The sequence below is a fragment of the Ranitomeya variabilis genome, chromosome 2 (genome assembly GCF_051348905.1).
Source record: "Ranitomeya variabilis isolate aRanVar5 chromosome 2, aRanVar5.hap1, whole genome shotgun sequence".
Taxonomy (NCBI): domain Eukaryota; kingdom Metazoa; phylum Chordata; class Amphibia; order Anura; family Dendrobatidae; genus Ranitomeya; species Ranitomeya variabilis.
In genome coordinates, this window is record NC_135233.1 from 565,002,461 (window position 1) to 565,021,953 (window position 19,493).

Genomic DNA, 19,493 nt, shown 5'->3' on the forward strand with positions numbered 1-19,493 from the left:
CAGCTCAGTTCCCATCTTCCAAGAGCTAGTTCCTATATATGCTGATGCTATGTTCTCTTGCCATTGAGATCATGACAGGGTGGCTTATCAGTGACCTGGTGACCAGGACATTCTAATAAAAAGCTACCCCTAACCCTAACCCTAGGGATCCTAACCCTAACCCTAGCTAATTCTATTAATAGTGTGTTTTCTAGTTGATTTTGATGTTTGGCAGCTGTCACACACTTCTCAGCATGCGTTTCAAAAACGCAAACGCGGGAAAAAACGCATGTAAACGCGGGAAAACGACGCGTTTTGCCGCAATTTTTTTTTGGCGCAAAAACGCATGCGTCAAAAAAACGCACCGTTTGCATGCGTTTTCATGCGTTTTTTCACCACATGCGTTTTTTTTTTTAAACGCTGCAGATCAAAACGCAAGTGTGAAACCAGCCTGAGCATTGCAGCTGTGACTCCAGCACTGGGGTGAAGTGAAACAAATAAATGTTTTTCCATTTATAATTTTTAAATGCATATTTGATTGTTTGTAATACAAACAATAAATTCAGAATTGCAACCCTTTCTCCCGCCAGTGATCCCACTCTGTTGCTGCGCTGTGTCTTTGTTTGACAGGCTTCAGCGGTGATGTCATAACAACAGCGTATGATCATTGTAGCCAGTCATTGGGTTAAGTTGCTCCATTGATGAAAATGGTATGAGTTGCTGAGTCCAGTGATTGGCTGCAGAGATCACAAGTGCAGTTGTTATGGAGGTTAACTCATTCAGAATGCGGATAGTCAGTAAAGAGTGAGGCTGTGCTGATACATGAGAGCTAGTGAGGATAGCAGCCTGCTTACTGGACATACAGACTTCACATCCAGCATGTATTACTAGGAGGGACAGGCCCACAAGAGAAAATCTGAAATGAGGAGCAGGTTGCAAACTGCTTATTAGGGAGTCTAAAAAGGAATATAGGGATGAACATTGCAGACTGAAAGATAGTATGTGCCTTTAGTTAAAACGTATGTAAATATAATATCATGGCTTCTATGTCAAATCTGTCCATAGTTAAAGGGGTTTTCCCACCCTGAAGCAAACTTTTGATAAACAGTGTAGCTGTCACTCTGTGGTGGTCTTTGGTAAGGAAGGAAAGGCCTCAAACTGTCCCTATTACTGGGACCCTGACTATCCCTGTCGTGGTGGTACTCTTAAAAGGCAGACAGGCCTGAGTCTCTGACCTTACTATGCTCCTGTTAATGTCCTAATCTGTCTTCTCCCCCAGGAGACCTGGGACAGATGTATTAGTGTATATACACGTAAGACAAACAGGGGTAACAAAAAGCAATTTACAGTACATACAAAAACACTCAACTAGGGTAGAGAGGAATAAAGGGAAGGATAGGAAGGTACAAACCAAATAGGAATAGGATAATGGAGAACGCATACACTAAAATACAGCAGACAGCAATCTCCAGCAGCAACTATGAACTCCAACTTCAGCACACCAACTGCAGCATGCCAGGAAGTAAACTTTCACAGGCAGGGATGAGAAGGTTTGGTCAGGTTTTATAGAGAGAGAAAATGAGTAGATCAGGAGCAGCTGAGTTGGAGTTGGAGCTGCATGTCTCTAACCAGTATGCAAAGAGTCATTAACCTTTTCAGTGCCAAAGGAATAAAAAGTCCAATTATTATAAGGAACAGAGCACACAGGCTAAATGGAAGACCTGCGATTCACAGTACGTAAAGATCACCTAACCCCCATTAAAATTTGCCTCATGGTGAAAATGTTTTGATCTTTTATATAATAGTATTGGAGGTTACAAAATGAATATTGGCACCATGCACCCAAGACCCTCATATCCCTTTTAAAGTTTGTGTGTACAGTAAATGATTTCATATTTAGAAAGTTTCTTAATACACATTCCATTGCAAATATGTATGACTCATGGATACTATGGATGGATTGCAATTTGGAGTCACGATATAAACCCATAATGCCGCCCATGTGATGCCTTCATTTTTTCTCTAAAAAGCAATGATTTTATTTCCTTCATACGACATAGGCAAAGCATCTGTGAGAAATACAGAGATGTAATACATAGATTATTATGAAGGGCCTATTGTGTATACATGCAAAATACACAAGTTTCACCATATGTAGTCTGTAAAAAAGAAACATAAGCCCTCCATACACATGAGATGGCTTTCAGTCGAACGATGCTTTGACAGATCGACAGCCCTCTCCATAAGCAGGAGTGCTCATTCGGCCGAACGCCCTTATGTTCTCTGTGAGAAAGCCACTAACTGATGTGTTTGCCAGTAGTTTATCTCCAGGAGAACAAAGCAATTGTAACTCTAAAATTGGGCATCACCAACTCGAGAACTCTCCCAACGATGAGTTGGCCGGAGCACCGTTGCACATTAGAGCGTTGGCTGAACACATTGAAATTGGCAGGCTAATCTAATGTGCATAGGGGCCTTAAATTACAGCAAGGGTAAAATAGCAAATCACCTGTACAGTAACTTTACCATCATACATGCAACATACAATGTGTAAAACCCAACCAGACTATTGACTAATATTCACACATTTTTAAGTGTAAGAAATTGTCAGGTTTATGTCTTCCATTTGCTAATGCGAATTACCCATAGAGAAAACATTGGTTCTTCAATTTATACTTTACACTAAAAAAGTCTGCATATTTTATTAGTATGTTCCTTAAGACTTAACCGGGTCAGTTCACCAGGCTTTGATGGCATATTGGTAGGATAGTCCACCATCTTACTACTTTGTTCTAGTGATCACTCGCACTACAGTGGTCAGACCCCCTCCTACAGTCTGTATCCAAACTCTTGGGCCAACAAACTTCTCTAAGTGCCTAACTACTTTACTTCTTTTTAGGCCTACTAACAATATGTTCATAAATTGTCATGTGCCACAAAATTCTCAATTCCAAAATTACTAAATACTGTTATTCTCAAGTTTCAAAGTACTTCCAAGTAAGGCATATTTTTGCATTTTTTATTTTAATTTTTGATTTAGTATCAGTAATCATTATTTCAGAAATTCCCAACTTTGAGACCTCTAGTACAATGAAGGTCTAATCCTAGTCATAACATCTGAGGGAGTCACCACAAGAGGCACATCAAGGCGCCTAAGAAAGTCACAATATATCTGCTCGTAGTTTTTCGATAGGTTGATTATCCTTTAACAAATAGTCGCTCCAGTTGTTCAAATGTTTCCTGTTCTTCAGTTGTGAGTTTATTTCCTTTCATCCTAGCGAGAACAAAAAGACAAAATCACCGATTGATAAATTCATTACATTAGCAGAATTATTAGTTTTTGAAGCCAGAGTCAGATCTCACCTAAGATCATGCTTATATACTGCCTTGCTTCAGGGAAACATAAAGAACTGTTTTATGACCAGTCACACCAAAATTATATTCTTTAGTGTCTTTTATCTAAGGAAGATGCAGGGAGGATTATTGTTTGCCGTTCTGGATAATCCCTAGTGATGAGCGAGCATGGGATGGTCGGATATGCTCGTTACTAGATTGAGTATCATGGGTGATTGAGCGTCAAGCTTGAGTTACCACCCCGCATGTTTTTCACCTGTTAGACAGCCATTAAATATGCGGGGATTGCCTGCCATACGCGGTAATGTCGTAGCTATGTTGGCTACTGGCATTACTGTGTTTTGTCAGCTGACTGGGTCACGCGATGCTCAGCACACTCTGCTGTAGAAGTAGCTCATAGAGAGTAGATTAGAGCAGGCATATAGGCAGGGTTTAATTTCTATTGCAGTATTTGTATACCACTGCCGCACCATTAAAAGAAAAGTAATTTTCATGGCTACATACTGTCAGTTCTCTAGAAAAATTGTTGGTACCTGCATTCAGTGAAGGGATAGCTGGTGGAGAAGGAATAATTTTGAATTAGAGACATATAGGCAGGCTTAATTGTCTTATAGTCCTTCAATAGGTATACTGCTGCTGCAACCTTGACGCAAAAGTCCTTTTCAGGGCTACATACTTTCTTTTCCCTATTACTACAGGAAATTTTGCTGTCGTACCTAATTTAAAAGGCGCAAGGCGTGCGGTAAGGGATGGGGAAGTGGACGTGCTGCTGATGGTGCACGCAGAGGCCAAGGCTGTGGGCCAGGTTAAACTGTGCCTGCTGCGGTTTTGTATGTTTTATTGTCAGTCCATAAAAGTGCAGTAATACTCTGAAAACATTGTTCTCAGCAGCAAACTGGGAGTCAGAGATGCGTGCAGGCGTCTTCCCCATGCTGTTCCCAGTCGTTTAATGCCACAAATCGGATGATGTAAATGCACCTTCAGGTACCCAACTAACCAGATGGCAGTGATAATGTTGTTGGACTTCAGTGCTACAGCTAGGGCAGACACACCAGTTTTACTGAATTCATTGTTAGAAAGTCTAGAAGAACAAAAACAGACATTGTATCAGTTAAGTGAAAGCGGACATGAATATTTGTGTAATACTTTCATGCAATGTTTGACCTAAGGCATCCATTTATCCCAATTTCTATATAATATACAGTATATAAGTGTTTATTTAGCTGTCTCTCTTCTACTGCACGCATGAGAAATCTACATAGAGAACGGAGACTTTAACTACACATTTATTATTACTTCATATACTGAACATTTTCTTACTTTAAAACCTTCAAGGTATGGTTTTTCTTAAGACTCTCTGCTATCAGAATGGCCTCACTATCCTGAAGTTTGTTGTCATCCAGCCTGCAAAATAAAATAGCAAGCGCTAAAAATGTTTCTATATAGGTTGTTAAAGAGGACTTGTCACCAGGTCTTTCTTTTATTTCATTCCTGCTGCTCCCCTGAGTATTATTTTTTTAATCCAAAAATATGGACTCACAGGATCCTCTGGGGCGTGTCATTAGGTTGCTTTGTATAATTACCTATTGAGCACCACCCCTTTATAAAAATTAAATAAAGTAACACCAAATAAAAAGGTTCATATCTCCGGCACCGTATGGTGGCTTAAAAAAAACTGAAAAAACAAAACAAAAAGCATAATACTCAGGGAAGCAGGAGGAATAAAATAAAAGCAAAAACTGATCACTTTTGACTGGTGACAGATCCTCTTTCAAGAAAACTTCTTAGGTCAGAATTCCCTATGTAAGTAAAAGTAGAGTAGACTAGGGGTTATAATTAGTGATGAGCGAATATACTTGTTGCTCGGGTTTTTTCCAAGTACGCTTGGGTGGTACTGCTCGGAGATTTAGTTTTTGTTGACGCAGCTGAATGATTTACGGCTGCTAGCCAGCCTGAGTACATGTGGGGGTTGCCTGGTTGCTAGGGAATCCCCACATGTAATCAAGCTGTCTAGCAGCCGTAAATCATGCAGCTGCAGCAAGGAAACTAAATCTCCAAGCAGTTGCAAATACTCGGAGACCACCCGAGCGTGCTCGGGAAAACCCGAGCAACGAGTATATTCGCTCATCACTAGTTATGATTAGTGCACAGATCATTTCAGTGTAATTGGTATCAGTCAGTGGTGGAACCAAAAAATAAGATTATAATCATACATACTATACCCCACCCCAATGAATGAAACGGAGAGGCGCAGTGAGATGATGATAATATTTTCTGGTTCCACCTCTGAGCATTACCTAATACACTGAAATCAGTGGGCTGGTAAGTATAACCCCCCATTCTGCTCTGTCGTTCCATACATTGGACAGCTTCAACAACAAAACAAAAAAACCCAGTGTCTCTCATTTTCTAATGCTGAATGCTGCCAGGTCCTCTGCTGGTCTCAGAGCCTCCTTTTCAATGTGGATGGGCATCTAACCTCTGCATCGTTGGAAAAGGGGCTATACAAGATCATATAGCCTAAAGAATTCTGCATGTTTTTGTTTTAATTCAGGGGCTGTAAACACCTTTGACTAACTTACTGGATGGGGGCCTCAATAGCAAGAATATATCATTCAAATAAATAGGAAAGTGGTCAAAACCATATTCATATTGGGGATACAGAGGTAAAAATCACACTCAAAGCCTTGGTGCCTGAGGGCTCCATGCTGCTACAGTTGTGTGAAAGTGTTTGCCCCTTCCTGATTTCCTATTCATTCGCATGTTTGTCACTTATATGCTTCAGATCACCAAACAAATTTAAATATTAGACAAAGATAACACAAGAAATCACAAAATGCAGTTAAGGGGCCTTATTCCTCAGCGCCACTTTTTAACGACGCTGAGAAATAAGGGTAGAGCGTCCCCCAGCGTCAGAAAATCTCTGGGGTCTCGGCTACTGGGAGTAGTTGAGCCCCCGGAGAACATGATTCGGGTCAGTTTTTACCACCATCAGTTTTGTAATTGAATAACGGAGATCAGTCACCAAAAAAGGCACATTTTCAATTCATTTCTCGCTCCTCTGATATGATCTAGCATACCAGAGAAGAGAGAAATGGAGTCCCCCCGGTACCTTCGCCATCCCCAGTCCCTCCTGCTCTGTCCTTCTGCCCTCTGCGTCTTCTTCCTGAAAGAAAATGGCGGGTGCATGTGCAGTGTGCCCGCTGAGATCTGCTAGCCGGTACCCAGCAAAAATAGGAGATAGACCCTAGCGTTCCTGAACTATAACCTCATAAAGTGACAGTGGTCAGAATTGTAATAATTGGCTTGGTCATTAAGGTCAAAATGGGCTATTTCACTAAGGGTTTAAATGAAAGTCCCAACTTATCTTCCCAAAGATGCGATAAACCACAATTAATTTATGTTTTAAATGTGGGGTGGTCACTTTTTCACACAGGGCCCTGTAGGTTTGGATTTCTTTTTCTCTTAATAATAAAGACCTTCTTTTATAACTGCATTTTCTGTTTACGTGTGTTTTTTTGTCTAGTATTTAAATCTGTTTTATGATCTGAAACATTTAAGTGTAACAAACATGCAAAAATCACGAAAGGGGCAAATACTTATTCATACCACCTAAATAGAGACCCTGGCACTGATTTTACACTAGTTTAAAAAAAAAAAAAAAAAAAAAAAAAAAAAAACCTGCAGTGCATTTCTTTGAAAAAAAACGATTCCATGTCTAATTCGTATTATGACTCTCCAGAATTAATAACCACTTAAAAAAAGTTTAGATGTGGTATCACAATGCTGTCCTGTAAAATAAGCATTCTAACAGTATTTTTAATCTTTATTTCTTATGACCTGAAAGTGGCAAAACCTTTTTTTTCATGGGGTTCATGCTGGCTCTTGTATGGAAGTGTAGACACTCGGTGACTTTTCAATGGTGTCTTAGTAGGGTGCCGTATTATTGAGGTATTCTCCCCTGCAAACAACGCTATCCCTCAACATTACAACATCTGATGGGATCAAACATGACATATATGAAATATAGAGTTATGGCAGGAACCCCAAGACTTCCATAAGTGCCGTACTTTAGCACCATAGAGATGTGATATGGGGAACTTACTATAATGACACTTACCATAGCTCCTCCAGAGCTGTGTTCCTCTCCAGCATACCAGCCAGGGCTTCTCCACCAACACTTCCTATGTTGTTTCCCACCAAGCTTAAAATTAAAAGAAATAACTGATTAGAATTGGAATAAAATCAAACGTTGAATTGTCATGGGATATTTATGTATGATGAATTTATTGATCTCTAATGACTAAAAAATTAGAATAACGACTAAAAAATTAGACCTTCAAACTTGTCTACCCACATACCACACCAGTCATGTCAGGCACTGAGATATTGGCTGCCACCTGTGCAATGTACCCGGCAGGGCCAGGACGAGGGGTAGGCAAGGTAGGTGCCTGCTGAGGGTGCTATCTCCTGCCTACCCGAGGAGGGCACAGTTAAAATAAAAGCACATGACCTTGCTGAATGCCTGCGGCCAACCATTACCCTCTTCAGACAGCAGGCATTCAGAACAGCAACAGGCACACCAACGAACAGAGTCAGTCATCGACACCACTAACCCTTTTGCCCTGGACAGTGTTACCTCCCAGCACGCAGTTGAATTTGCATCTGTCAGACGCAAATACAATTGCTGTGAGTGCGGCCATCACAGAAGCAGAGTAGCTGTAATCAGCCTCCTGCTCCCCCGGGATCTCCAGCAGAACGCAGGACTGCGTCCTGTTGGATTAGGCAGGGGACGTCGGATGGCGTGATGCAGTGACGTCATCGCGCTGTTCAGTGTCCACTGCTGTACCAGAGAGAGGGGGAGATGAAACTGTGCTGGATGAGGGGCCTTGATTAGGTGAGTATAAAATGTTTTTCATTTTTCTTATATTGTATTAACACTGAATGCGGACAATCAAAAGAGAGCCTGGCTGTAGGGATTGTAATACTGGGTGATGCTGGTTGTGGAGAACATTATACTGGTGGCTGCTGGCTGTTGAAGACATCTTACTGGTGTCTGCTGGCTGTTGGGGACATAATAATGGGAGCTACTGACTGGGGGGGCATAATACTTGGGGCTGCTGTCTGTTGGAGACAATACGGAGGGCTGCTGCCTGTTGGGGACAAGACTGGGGCTGCTGGCTGTAGGGGGCATTAGAGTGGGGCCTGGCTGTGGGGGACAATAAGGCACTGGCTATGTAGAACATCATACTGTGGGCATGCTGTGGAGGACTATCACACTAGGGGCTGGCTGTGACAGACATTATACTGGGGCTGGCTGTGGAGACATTACACTGGGGACTGGCTGTAAAAACATCATACTGTATAGAGGAATGGGGAGATCATACTATATAGGGGATGTGGGGGGCATCATACTTTATAGGTGGCTGTGGGGAACATAATAATGGGAGCTGTGATGACCATGCTGTGTAAGGGGCTGTAGAGGACATACTGGGGTCTGTGGTGATGATACTTTAGTGGGGGTTGTTGTGACTAATCTGCATAGGTCGTTGTGGGGAACATTGTTCTGCATAGGTGGCTGTGGTGACCATATTGTATAGAGGGCTTTGACGGAGATAATACTGTATATTGGGGGGCTGTTGTGGATATTGTCCCATGTGGGGTGCTGTAGGGGACATTATACTGTATATAAGGGGCTGTGGGGGCCATTACACTATATCAGTGCCTTGGAGCCCATAGTACTGTATGGGGAGCTGTGGGGTCATCATACTATATATGGGGCTGTGGTGATGGCAACACTATTTAATGGGGGACTGTGGTGGACATCTTACAGCATAGGGGGCTGCCGTGGATATATACCATAGGAGGCTTACTTAGGGCATAGTATGCACAGATATTACACTCTTATTAAGGGCACTGTGTTGGGATCTGCTGGAGGAGTCAGGAGAAGAGGGGAGTCTGCAGACACGTGATGTAGATGTCAAAAGTCATAAGGGAATCTAGACTAGACGGAGATGAAAAGAAATAACAACATCAATCAGGTAAGATGTCACTTATAAGGTACCTGGATGTAAATGTTTACTTGTTGATACTGACTTCACCTAATCAATATTGTGGTTCCTGTATGGTCTGAAGTCTGATAATGACTGATACAACTCTCAGCATCTTCTTACCATTGTTAAGGACACGCTGGGAGTTGTTCATGTGATACAAATATACAAATATATATTTATTTATTTATTATGCATTGCTTATGTAGCGCTAATATATTCCGCAGCGCTTTACAGTTTTGCACACATTATCATCGCTGTCCCCAATGGGGCTCACAATCTAAATATATGGGGATGATGTGACATTACAATTGATTTCTGTACTAAACTTGGTGATGTAGTCATTTACTAATGGTGGTTCTGGTGATGTATTCATGTACAGGTGTATTTATTTACTGACAGTGGTTCTTGTGATGTATTAAGGTACTGATTATGGTTCTGGTGACGCATTAATGTTTTGATGGTGGTTCTGGTGATGTAGTTGGATCGCCCCCCAAGGGCCGTGGGGTACTCGGTACTGGGTCCGATGTTCACTGGGGGATGTCATGGTGGCTGACCCGGTCCGTGGCCCTGGGACGTCCGTATAAAAGGGAAAGGTCTTTAAAGGGATAAAGCTTATGTTTGTGATGCCACCTGTGGTATTCGGTCAGGGTGACCGAAGCTTTAAGGGGTCCGCTGGGGTGATGTTATGGCAGCTAGATGGTATACCTTCCCACAGGTGAAGTATGTCCCCAGGGCTTCCCGGTGTGCAGATGGTGGTATGGTGGGAGGCACAGAGAAGAATGAGGACACAAGGTTGCAGTCTCTTTACCTTTACTGAAGACTTCAGCATCCACATTCCAGGGCACCAGACCACAGGGTAGGCAGAGTCCGGCCAGTTTGGAGGCAAGTCCAAAGTTCCCTTGTCCAGGTGGAAATCAGTAGCCTTCCCTTGCGCTGCGGTGGTGTAGTCCCTTACTGCCTATGGCTTCTCATAAGGGTCTCACAGATGTGCTCTCTCTGTCCCCCATTTAGGATAGGACAAAACCCATATGACTGGTGACTTGAGCCTGTTTATAGAGTCTCTTAGATAACCCGGCTCTGTAGGTGTCACTGTGCCTCCTGGGTGTAAGTGCGGACAGGTAATCTGCAATTAGCTGTCCTGACGGTCTCTGAAATAAGGCGTAGAGGGCCTTACTCCCTCGGTGTTTCGGCTACCAGGATTTTGCACCTCAGAAGGAGGCAGCCTGAGCGGGGCTGGTCCCCTCCTGGTATCCTATCCTTTGCTTCAACTTCCTTCACGCTCGCTGCAATGCAATTCTGCCTTTCAATGTCTCTTTCTGGGAGCTGCAGCTCTGAGGGCATGCACAGCTCCGTTAACCTTCTGTCTTCCTCAGACTCCGGTCTGGAACTAACTAAGCTGAGCTCAGCCAGCAACTAACTTCTGTCTGGAACTGACTTCTACAGAACTCCTGTCTGGAGCTCTGTCAGGAACTATCTTTCCCTACAGACTACCAGTTATATATATACAGTACAGGCCAAAAGTTTGGACACACCTTCTCATTTAACGATTTTTCTGTATTCATGACTATGAAAATTGTAAATTCACACTGAAGGCATCAAAACTATGAATTAACACATGTGGAATTATATACTTAACAAAAAAGTGTGAAACAACTGAAATTATGTCTTATATTCTAGGTTCTTCAAAGTAGCCACCTTTTGCTTTGATGACTGCTTTGCACATTCTTGGCATTCTCTTGATGAGCTTCAAGAGGTAGTAACCGGGAATGGTTTTCACTTCACAGGTGTGCCCTGTCAGGTTTAATAAGTGCGATTTATTGCCTTATAAATGGGGTTGGGACCATCAGTTGTGTTGAGCAGAAGTCTGGTGGATACACAGCTGATAGTCCTACTGAATAGACTGTTAGAATTTGTATTATGGTAAGAAAAAAGCAGCTAAGTAAAGAAAAACGAGTGGCCATCATTACTTTAAGAAATTAAGGTCAGTCAGTCCGAAAAATTGGGAAAACTTTGAAAGTGTGCCCAAGTGCAGTTGCAAAAACCATCAAGCGCTACAAAAAAACTGACTCACATGAGGACCGCTCCAGGAAAAGAATACCAAGAGTCACCTCTGCTTCTGAGGATAAGTTTATCTGAGTCACCAGCCTCAGAAATTGCAGGTTAACAGCAGCTCAGATTAGAGACCAGGTCAATGCCACACAGAGTTCTAGCAGCAGACACATCTTTACAACTGTTAAGAGGAGACTTTGTGCAGCAGGCCTTCATGGTAAAATAGCTGCTAGGAAACCACTGCTAAGGACAGGCAACAAGCAGCAGAGACTTGTTTGGGCTAAAGAACCCAAGGAATGGACATTAGACAAGTGGAAATCTGAGTTTTGGTCTGATGAGTCCAAATTTGAGATCTTTGGTTCCAACCACCGTGTCTTTGTGCGTCGTAGAAAAGGTGAACGGATGGACTCTGCATGCCTGGTTCCCACCATGAAGCACGGAGGAGGAGTTGTGAAGGTGTCGGGGTGCTTTGCTGGTGACACTGTTGGGGATTTATTCAAAATTGAAGGCATACCAAACCAGCATGGCTACCACAGCATCTTGCAGCGGCATACTATTCCATCCAATTTGCATTTAGTTGGACCATCATTTATTTTTCAACAGGACAATGACCCCAAACACACCTCCAGGCTGTGTAAGGGCTATTTGACCAAGAAGGAGAGTGATGGGGTGCTACGCCAGATGACCTGGCCTCCACAGTCACCAGACTTGAACACAATCGAGCTGGACCGCAGAGTGAAGGCAAAAGGGCCAACAAGTGCTAAGCATTTCTGGGAACTCCTTCAAGATTGTTGGAAGACCATTCCCGGTGACTACCTCTTGAAGCTCATCAAGAAAATGCCAAGAGTGTGCAAAGCAGTCATCAAAGCAAAAGGTGGCTACTTTGAAGAACCTAGGATATAAGACATATTTTCAGTTGTTTCACACTTTTTTGTTAAGTATATAATTCCACATGTGTTAATTCATAGCTTTGATGCCTTCAGTGTGAATTTATAATTTTCATAGTCATGAAAATACAGAAAAATCTTTAAATGAGAATGTGTGTCCAAACTTTTGGTCTGTACTGTATATATATGGGGAGTGACCTAATAAATAGGAGCAAAAGCTCCCCCTGGTGGCCTGGAGTATGAAGTGCGTTGCATGTTTGTGATACCTGGATGCAGTTATCCTTTCTTGCCTCCAAACGTAGCATCACTCTCCCCGAGAGGAAAGCAATACCACTGTGACGACCAGGACACTGGAACACCACATATTCATGTATTGATGGTGGTTCTATGTACTATGTATTTACTGATGATGGTTCTCATACCATATATGTACTTTTGATGGCTCTGGTATTCAATTTATGTTCTGTTATTTTGGTTTCATATTCATGTACTTATGGTCATTCTGCTGATGAATACAGCACCATAACCTTTATCACTACATGAATACATCACCAGAGCAACCAGTAGTACATGAAAACAGCATCAGAACCACTATCCAAACAGGAATTTCACACCAGAACCACCATCACTACAAGAATACCTTAACAGAACCACTCTCTGTTCAAGATTATGGCATCAGCACCATCATTAGTTTTGTTGAAAACTGTATTTGTCACGTGACGGATGCAAGAGCGTATCCCTTTATCTAAAATAGTGTGTGTTTAGTTTCCACTATGATATCTGCCAAATGATAAACACCTTAATTGAAACCAAACAGCCTCATTATAGTTAAGGCATAATAGTTTCCATGACCGTTCTTGTATCTAAGGCTACTTTCACACTAGCGTCGGGAACAACCCGTCGCTATGCGTCGGGCCGAGGTTCCCGACGCTAGCGTGGTCTCCGCCGCACAACGGGGGCAGCGGATGCATTTTTCCCACGCATCCGCTGCCCCATTGTGAGGTGCCGGGAGGAAAAAGCGGACCGTCGGGAGCAAAAAACGTTACATGTAACGTTTTTTGCTCCCGACGGTCCGCTACCACACGCCCAAGCGTCGCAAAACGGACGCAACGTTTGGCAATGCGTCGCTAATGTTAGTCTATGACGAAAAAACGTATCCAGCAAGAACTTTTGCTGGATGCGTATTTTCGGCAAAACGACGCATTTGCGACGTATTGCAGTTAACGCTAGTGTGAAAGTAGCCTTACATATAGAATATAGTTTGTCAGCGATGACTTTCACTATTTATCCTTGGTGTTATGTCAATTGTACACAAACAAAACATGTTTTTATATCTATCTTTGAAATGTCACTCCCTGTTGAGCCTTCCAACTAAAGTACACCACTTTTTTTTACTGTTGCTGGTATTTTTTGGCGAAAAAGGTAACCATTCTAGTGGAAGTGGTCAGCAAAGCTTGTTATTTGGCCAAATGTAGAAATCTGCAGTCCCAAGCAAAAATAAGGAGGAGCCACTGTGCCTGGATAAATATACAATGTGATGCAGCACAGTAAGACTGGTGGGGGTTCCCAATCAGCACAGCATAAGAGCATAAACCTACTGCCAGCAATCCCAAACCATCCATCTTTTTGCACTATCTAGGAGAATCACTATTTAATAAAAGAAACTCTGACAATTGTTGTTTTATGAAGCAACGTTTTTTACAATTATCCCCTATATTAAATATAATTTTTATATTAACCTATGAATTCAAGTTTTTACAGTTAACATCAATATGAAAATATTAATATGAAGCCTAAATCATTATAGGTGAACACCACTTAATGAGTTTGGCGCATCTTATTGGTGGTGTGCTCCTCCATGAGCTGTGCCAGAAAAGTTCAGCAGAACCTGGAGTAACATTTCTGGTGTAATATACGTCGCCACATTTAATGAATTTGTAGGGAGATCATAGCCATGCTCTGTTCCTCCCCAACTACTTTTATTTTGGCTGAAATTTGTGTGAAAATGGCGAGTAGGACAAACTTTTTGCCAATCTCTGTGTTGTGCAAATATTTTGTGATATTTTAAGCTGTTTTACACCAGAAATCTGATTGGTCACGCAGAGCCTCAGTTTTACATTATTTATCTTTCATTTATACCAAGTGTAATAGAGCAGCTTTCACGACACTGCGGAAAAGAGGCAGTAACCAAGGTTAGTGCAACTTAAACATCTTTATTTTTTTTATTTTACAAAAATTACTCAAACTTTATCCCCCGGTTCGCAGCCGGATCGTCCATAACAGTCCGGATCAAATCGGTTGCTGTGGACAACTGCATCGCCGTATCACTCGTGGGTGAGTCAATGGCTTTGCTTTCTCTGGCTCTATGTTCAGTCTCACACAGACTTGTCCTGCACAGAGCCTCCTGCTTTGGTGCTTGCAAACCAAAAACTGACACATCTAAACCTAAATTGAAAGTTTAAATGAGAATCGTGGACATGGGCCTCTCCCATGACCTAGAGTGGAGGGAGAGATCCACCCCACTACAATAATGCAGATCTCTCCAAAAATAAAAGCACATGTTATATTTTCCTAAATCTGAATTGGTCAAATAGCTTAACCAAATCCACACTCTTTTATGTTTCATTGTAACCACAGTGTCTATGACCCTCGCACAGATCCCTGATCTCAATATCATCGAGTCTATCTGGGATTACATGAAGAGACAGAAGGATTTGCACAAATGACATCCACACAAGAGCTATGGTTTGTTCTCCAAGATGTTTGGAACAACCTCCCTGACAAGTTCTTTCAAAAACTGTCTGCTAGTATACCTACAAGAATTGATACTGTTTTGAATGCAAAAATTGATCACACCAAATATGGGATGGATTTTTTTTCTGTTCATTCACTTTGCATTTTGTTCAGTGATAAAAATAAACTATTAGCACTTCTATTTTGGAAATAATTCTTACTTTGCATGAATGTGTTTTCACATCTGCCTAAAACTTTTGCCCGATGTTGTAAGTCTTTATATAAAATGGAGATGAAATATGAATATATAGTGCCTGTCTACGGGTAATGGTGATCATAATGTGAAGTTATCATTGGCATGACAGTGTCCTCATCTAGAAACACAGCTTGAGGACATAGAGACAAGTTGCAGATCCAAATTATTTTGCAAGGGATGGAATATAATATTCCGAAATGATCCTTTATACATTTTGCTTACTTTCAATCATATTTTATTGATACATAGAAAAAACAATACTTACCTGAGCCATATCAAGCTTTTGTTTTCCTGTAGGGCATCTGCAATTGCTTTTGCCCCAGTATCGCCCACCTGATTCCCCCAGAGACTGAAAAATAAAACATTTGATTATCTTAGTGATGTTTGAGAAAAAAAAAGCCAAACCTATTAATGATGATGTCTTTACTCACCCTAGAAATTGAATGGATTTATTTTCGCGTAGGCCATCTGCTAATATCTGTCCACCAATAGCAGTAATTAAATTATTTCCAAGCCTATGGGAAAAATGTACATAATTTTGTGGTTTCATTTCTGAAGCTTTTATGGAAGTACAAACAATGCATTCCCAATCTGTTTTTTTTCCATGATTTTCTATAAAAACAGTAAAATCGCCAAATTTCTGCTGCGTTTTTGGAAAATAGATTTCAAAAAGAATGTGTCACGAATGCATTGGTGTGAAAATGGCTTAATACCTGATTCAAAAGGGTGTGTTTCACAATCCAAATATGGACCGCAATGATTAGACTTACCGCACCCAAATTTAGTCTTATTTGTCCATTAGGCTGTAAGTTCGGGTCAGGAGTCTAGACCCGTGGTCAGTCCAGACCCTTTTGGTCGATATATGGACCATGAAATACTCCTGACTAAACCTGGCCTAATGCTGTCGTCTTCTTCTCTTTCAGAGAAGTGCTTCACTCCTTCTGAGGCACCTGAGCCATGGTGTGACTGCTCGTGTACACCCCCTATATCGATGCCCTTTATTAAATAAAAATGGACCTACAATAAAAATACCACTGCAGTGGAAATGTAATATTACTTATTGTCTATTAAAAGGACTGGTTCCACCTAACATAGGGCTACTACTCTTTGCTCAGGCTCATAATAGGGATCTCGAACCACCCAACAAGGCATATGTAGAAGACTTTTTTATTAATATCCCTGACACCCCTGACTTTATGCACATAGGGCGAAGGCGAATCTAAAACTGAGTGTTTTTTAAATGGATCTTGATTGGGCGCTGCCAAGGACCTTAGTGAATTTTAGCAACGTTCAAGTTAATTTATGGGGTGCGAAATGTCTCTAAAGGTTTCACATGGAAACCTTGGCCACCCAAGAAATGCTTAAGACTCAGCCCTTCCCCGACTGAAAAGAATACAGCATGTTAAAGTTACATTTCATACTTTTCTTATTGCATCACAATTTTTTAATTTACCTTAGGGCCAGAAAGTTCTGCTTGCGCTTCAACATATAAGCAATGGAATCCATGGATTCATCCGTCAGTTTGTTGTTGAATAACCTAATACAAGGGCATACAACCATGGTCAGGCAGAGATGTACTCTAGTAAGACATAAGTTACTAGGCGTCTTAGGTTTTCGCAAATAAGAGAAGCAGCCACACAGTGGCGATTCCACAGGTCTGTGACTAAAAAGCTGTTTGATTATTTTCATCTAATTTCCATGTATTTTGGTGTGCTGAAAACGAAAAAAATATTGAAAAAAATCCTGGACATCATTATTTGCCACAAAATGCAAAATTCTCTTAAAATTTAGTATATTTTTCTAAATTTTTGGTATTTTTTTATCTTAGGGTTTTGAAAGTTAAAATTACTATTAATTAATTCACATCAATGCATTGAAGATATACAATGCCAAAAAAATATAACTTTCAAAGTAAAGAACTTTCAGAGTGAGCTAATGAAGCCAGCATCAACATGTTGCAAGCTGAACGAGCAGGCTTGGGATTGATGAAGCAATTCGTAAAATCACTTCCAAAAGATGGAGAATGCTTCAAATACTTGGTCACCAAGTTTCCAGGCCTCTCGGAGGCAAAATTGAAGGAAGGTGTGTTCGTCGGACCAGACATTAGAAGGCTTATAGCTGATCAAGAGTTTATCAATACCATGACGCATCCTCAAAAAGAAGGGTGGTTTGCATTTAAAGAGGTTGTAGAGAAATTTTTAAGCAATAACAAAGACCCTGACTACAAAAAAATTGTCGAACGAATGCTGAAAGCATTTCAAGCTTTAGGTTGCCTGATGAGTTTGAAAGTGCATTTCGTCCATTCCCACCTTGACTACTTTCCTGAAAATTTGGGAGCTGTGAGTGAAGAGCAAGGTGAACGATTCCACCAGGACATTAAAGAGATGGAAAGAAGATACCAGGGAAGATGGAGCATTACAATGATGGCAGACTACTGTTGGATGCTTCAGAAAGACATTCCAGATGCTACTCACAAGCGTAAATGTACCAAGAGAAGCCTCACAGGGAAGAAGAATCGATTTTAGTGTGTGCTAGTGAGCTCATTGCAGTTAAAAAATGATTTTCATGAAACATTTGTAATAAAAAATTAAATTTATGAGTCTATTTTCATTTATTTTGAGGTATTGTCTTATCTAACATAGTTACTTAAATTGTCAGAAAATGTGATGTCCTGTGACAAAACGGAGGACATTTTCGGATTCAGCGCACTTAAAAACATAAAGATTACGTGGAATAACCAAAACAGCTCTTGAAAAATTTTTTTTGCAGACCTGTGTTATTGTCATCCATTAGGACAATTTCAACCACGGTCTACTGTGTGGCCACCTCTGGCATCGCCATATATCAGTATCATTGAGGGTTTTTTGACTACTTTCAAGTAAAGTGACTGGTAAAAGTAAAAATAGTGGAGAAGTGGCCATGCTGGTGTGCTGGTATTTTCATTGTAGTTTATGGGAGTATTAGGCTTTTCAGTAACTCCTATTAACAGCAATGGAGAAAACTGCATGTGATTAAGGTCTTGTCATTACTCGAATGGGAATTGGACAGAATGGGAGCTTCAGAACCAATGTCTATCATACATTTATTGTAAATATGTGTCAGACGGAAATATTCCTTTAATTTTTGGGGGCTCATGGGATTGCTTCAAGATTACAGTGGGCCCCTTAGACAAGAAAAGGTTGGATGTGCCTACTCTAGTGTAAGCCAATTTATGACATTGTGATCTATCTGTATGTACTGATCTAGTGATTGACTAGAACGTAAAACATTCTTGCACTATCAGCCAAAACACCACTCCAGCGGGTTTTTTTTTATTACTGTGCTGGTGAAATTCAGGGGGTTCTGTAGAACCGCTTGTTAAAATAGCAGAAAGATTTAAAGGGAACCTGTCACCCCCAAAATGGCTGGTGAGGTAAGCTCACCGGCATCAGGGGCTTATCTACAGCATTCTGTAATGCTGTAGATAAGCCGCCGATGTTACCTGAAAGAGGAGAAAAAGACGTTAGATTATACTCACCCAGGGGCGGTCCCGCTGCGGTCAGGTCGGATGGGTGTCTCCGGTCCGCTCCGGCGCCTCCCATTTTCATTCCATGACGTCCTCTTCTTGTCTTTATGCCGCGGCTCCGGCGCAGGCGTACTTTGTCTGCCCTGTTGAGGGCAGAGCAAAGTACTGCAGTGCGCAGGTGCCGGAAAGGTCAGAGAGGCCTGGCGCCTGCGCACTGCAGTACTTTGCTCTGCCCTGAACAGGGCAGACAAAGTATGCCTGCGCCGGAGCTGCAACGTAAAGACCCGAAGAGGACGTCATGGAATGAAGATGGGAGGCGCCGGAGCGGACCGGAGACACCTATTTGACCAGACCGCAGCGGGACCGCCCCTGGGTGAGTATAATCTAACGTCTTTTTCTCCTCTTTCAGGTAACATCGGGGGCTTATCTACAGCATTACAGAAAGTCTTTAAGACTGTACTCCATACTAAGAAGTGACTGACAGTGACTGGAACGTGAACTTGACATGAGGCAATGAGACCAGTGAAGGTATAGGTGGGGTAAGAAGGGGGAAGCACCTTTACTTTTAGTAACCATTACTTGTATTTTGACAGTGAGTAAAGTGTGTGTGAAATGGGTGGGGCTAACAAAATGGGCATGGTATCCAAATGGGGTGGGGTTTTAAAATTGGCATGGTT

General features: G+C 41.7%; 1 protein-coding gene across 2 annotated transcripts in view; it reads right to left on the minus strand.

Moving 5' to 3' along the window:
- Positions 1–96: 96 nt before the first annotated feature.
- The window catches only part of NOD2 (nucleotide binding oligomerization domain containing 2), a 52,462-nt gene continuing 33,065 nt past the window's right edge, over positions 97–19,493 (minus strand). For both annotated transcript variants that reach the window (XM_077288215.1, XM_077288216.1), the window contains 7 exons: positions 16,765–16,848; positions 15,743–15,826; positions 15,577–15,660; positions 7,454–7,537; positions 4,654–4,737; positions 4,331–4,414; positions 97–3,253 (listed from right to left, as the gene is read on the minus strand). In XM_077288215.1, the coding sequence (XP_077144330.1) occupies positions 3,178–3,253; positions 4,331–4,414; positions 4,654–4,737; positions 7,454–7,537; positions 15,577–15,660; positions 15,743–15,826; positions 16,765–16,848 (580 nt within the window). In that variant the 3' untranslated portion in view covers positions 97–3,177. The remainder of the gene's footprint in view (positions 3,254–4,330; positions 4,415–4,653; positions 4,738–7,453; positions 7,538–15,576; positions 15,661–15,742; positions 15,827–16,764; positions 16,849–19,493) is intronic.